Consider the following 3,127-nt stretch of genomic DNA (forward strand, 5'->3'; position numbering starts at 1 on the left):
CGTCCTCCCCCAAAACCACGCCCGTCCCCATCACTCCCCCCTGTAAACCCTCTCACTGTCCCGCACCATCACCCCGTCAACGCTCCCACTGTCCGCACTCCCGTGAATCCTCCCCCGCCCCGTTCCCTCGCTCCTCCATCTCCCCCTCTCCTCCCTTCCAGGCCCTGCCCTCATTCTCTCTCCCCACCTCCGCTGTCACTCACCAGTCCCAATGCTGCCTTGTAAACTGGGGAGATCGAGAGATCAGCACACTTGACCTCCCAGACCTGACCCGCATCGAACCAGTGGTCAGGCTCAGCCAAGTGGTCCCAGCGATAGTAGGGGCGAGGGCCCTCGATGACGTGGTCCTGCGTTTGGGAAGGGGGAGGGGCAACAGACAGCTTAGACCGACATAACAGTCCCTTGTGATACAGGAAGCAACCATCAGTGACTTTAACCCGGGTATAAAGGTGGCAAGATCAGATTGGCAGCAGTGTGGAGAGGGAGAAGGATGGGTCTAAGACTGGTGTTCTAAACGTAAACAGGGCCAACTCTGCGGTCATGAAAGCTTTGTCGGCGGTGGTGAGCCGATTAGGACGGCACAGTGGTTAGCACTGATGCCTCACAGCGCCAGGGTCCTGGGTTTGACACCACGCACCCCACCCCCCCCCACCCTTCCCATCCTCGGGTGACTGTCTGTGTGGAGTTTGCACATTCTCCCCCGTGTCTGCGTGGGTTCCCTCCCACAGTCCAGAGATGTGCAGGTTAGGGCAGATCGGCTGTGGGGAATTACCCTGTAGCGCCCAGGGACGTGCAGGTTGGGTGGTTTAGCCGCATGAATCATAGGGTGACAGGGATAGGGTAGGGAGCAGTGGGAACTGGGTGGGATGCTGTTCAGAAGTTCGGTGTGGACTCGATGGGCTGAATGGCCTCCTACCACACTGTAGGGATTCTACGAATCTATTCTCTATGACGTACCAGACCAGGAGATAGATCAATACAGACACACACACACACAAAAATACAAAGAGAGAGACACAGAGAGACAGAAAGAGAGAGACAGAGAGAGAGATAGAGAGAGAGTGACAGAGAAGGAGAGAGAGGCAGGGGGGAGAGAGAGAGAGACAGTGAGACAGTGACAGCAAGAGAAACAGAGAGACGAGACAGAGAGAGTGAGAGATAGAGAGAGAGAGCGATAGAGAAGAGGAGGAAAGAGAGAGAGAGGCAGAGAGCATGAGACAGAGTGAGCGAGACAGAGACAGCAACAGACAGATACAGGGAGAGAGAGCAAAAGGCAGAGAGTGACACAGAGGGCGCAAGGCAGAGAATGAGTGAGAGCGAGAGAGAGAGAGACAGATAGAGAGAGAGAGAGAGGGTGAGAAACAGGGATAGAGAGAGAATGGAGAGGTAATAGCAGATGAAAAAACTCACGGACCAATGTTTTGCTTCCAAAAAAACCATTCCAGGAGGTGGGAGGAGAGAGGGGATGAGGGGGATTTTAAACCATCAGTGAAGCGATACTGAACGAAACGGTGGAACCATGGCCAGGCACAGGCTTGGAGTCCAATCACATTTCATCTTCGGGCACATAGGAGCTTGTATTGAGGAGGGGGGCTGAATGGCCTCCTGTTCCTGTGTAACAGGCTGGAGGAGGGGGGTGCTGAATGGCCTCCTGTTCCTGTCTAACAGGCTGGCAGAGGGGAGGGGGGAGCTGAATGGCCTCACACTCCTGTATTCAGTGATCTCCTGATCCTTACCCTCTCGGTTTCAGTCCTCACCTTGAAGAATTTTGCGTGTTGGTCCAGCTCCTCATCTTTGAACCCAGTCCCAATCTGCAGAGAGACAGAGAGAAAGAGAGAGAGGGGGGGGTTCAGTTTGCTAATCGTTGGGAGACAGTCTAAGGGAGGCGAGGGGGCACGATATGACACTTTCATCGGAGCGACAGGGATGGGGGGGGAACAGTGAAGGGGATGCCTAGAGAGGGGGCACGAGATCGAGGGAGACAGAGAAGGAGACAGAGAGATTCAGAGCAAGACAGAGAGAGAGAAGGGGAGGGAGAGAGAGAGAGAGAGAGAGAGAGACACAGAGGGAAGGAAGAGGCAGAGGCAGGGAGAGCAACAGAAGGAGAGTGCAAGCGACTTGCGGGGGTTGGGGGGGGAAGAAGGAGGGAGGCTAACGCACAGCGGGAGAGGGTGACACAGGGAGGGAGACAGAGGGAAGGAGACAGAGATAGAGACATCCAGACAGAGGGAGAGACAGACAGAGGGAGGGAGAGAGAGACAGAGAGATGGTGGAGGGTGGACATGGGGGGAAGAGAGGGTGGGAGAGATAGAGAGTGAGGGCGAGAGAGAGAGACAGAGGGAGGGAGAGAGAGAGACAGACAGACAGAGGGTGGGGGGGAGAGAGAGAGAGAGAGGGTAGGAGAGAGAGAGAGAGACAAATGGTGGGATAGAGAGAGAGGGTGGGAGAGGGAGAGAGAGGGTGGGAGAGGGAGACAGAGAGAGAGAAAGAGGGTGGGAGAGGGTGACAGAGAGAGAGAGTGTGTGTGAGAGAGAGAGAGAGAGTGTGTGGGGGAGAGCGTGCGTGGGTGGGGGGGAGAGAGGGAGAGAGACAGAGGGTGGGGGGGGAGAGAGAGAGAGGGTGGGAGAGAGAGACAGAAAGAAAGGGAGAGTACAGGAGTGGGTATGGATGTGTGTCAGGGACAATGACTGAGTGAGTGAAGCAATGGTGGTAGCACCTGGACCCTCCCTCACAGCGTGGAGATCAGAGCCACGGAAGAGGAGTCAGTAATCTCCGACAGGACACAACCGTCTGACTGAGCCCACACCCCTGGCCCTCAGGCTATAAGCCTCACCTTACAGATGGTCTGAAACTCCTCAGTGTCCTCTTCGTAACAGGCCAGGAGGAAACCCCCGTACAGCCCAGTCCGCTTACCCCTGCCATGGTACGCTCCAATAACCACCAGGTCCAGGGTATCACCAACACCATCGAGGTAATCTTTCTTTAACTGGGCGGAAAGAGGGAGACACACACACACAGTTTGTTTAACGGAGTGAGAGAGAGGGAGAGAAAGACACACACAATTTGTTCTGGAGGGGGAGAAAGAGAGGGGGGGAGCGGAAACACAGAGAGAGAGAGAGAGAGAGAG

General features: G+C 55.6%; 1 protein-coding gene across 1 annotated transcript in view; it reads right to left on the bottom strand.

Annotated features, from left to right (window-relative positions):
* lig1 (ligase I, DNA, ATP-dependent) overlaps nucleotides 1-3,127 on the bottom strand; it is a 17,674-nt gene that overhangs the window by 2,214 nt on the left and 12,333 nt on the right. Inside the window, exons 17-19 of the mRNA XM_048621003.1 lie at nucleotides 2,834-2,986; nucleotides 1,758-1,811; nucleotides 204-347 (exon numbers count right to left, since the gene is read on the bottom strand). Coding sequence (XP_048476960.1) covers nucleotides 204-347; nucleotides 1,758-1,811; nucleotides 2,834-2,986 — 351 coding nt within the window. The remainder of the gene's footprint in view (nucleotides 1-203; nucleotides 348-1,757; nucleotides 1,812-2,833; nucleotides 2,987-3,127) is intronic.

Source organism: Rhincodon typus, unplaced genomic scaffold (genome assembly GCF_021869965.1).
Source record: "Rhincodon typus isolate 14 unplaced genomic scaffold, sRhiTyp1.1 hic_rhity00000051, whole genome shotgun sequence".
Taxonomy (NCBI): domain Eukaryota; kingdom Metazoa; phylum Chordata; class Chondrichthyes; order Orectolobiformes; family Rhincodontidae; genus Rhincodon; species Rhincodon typus.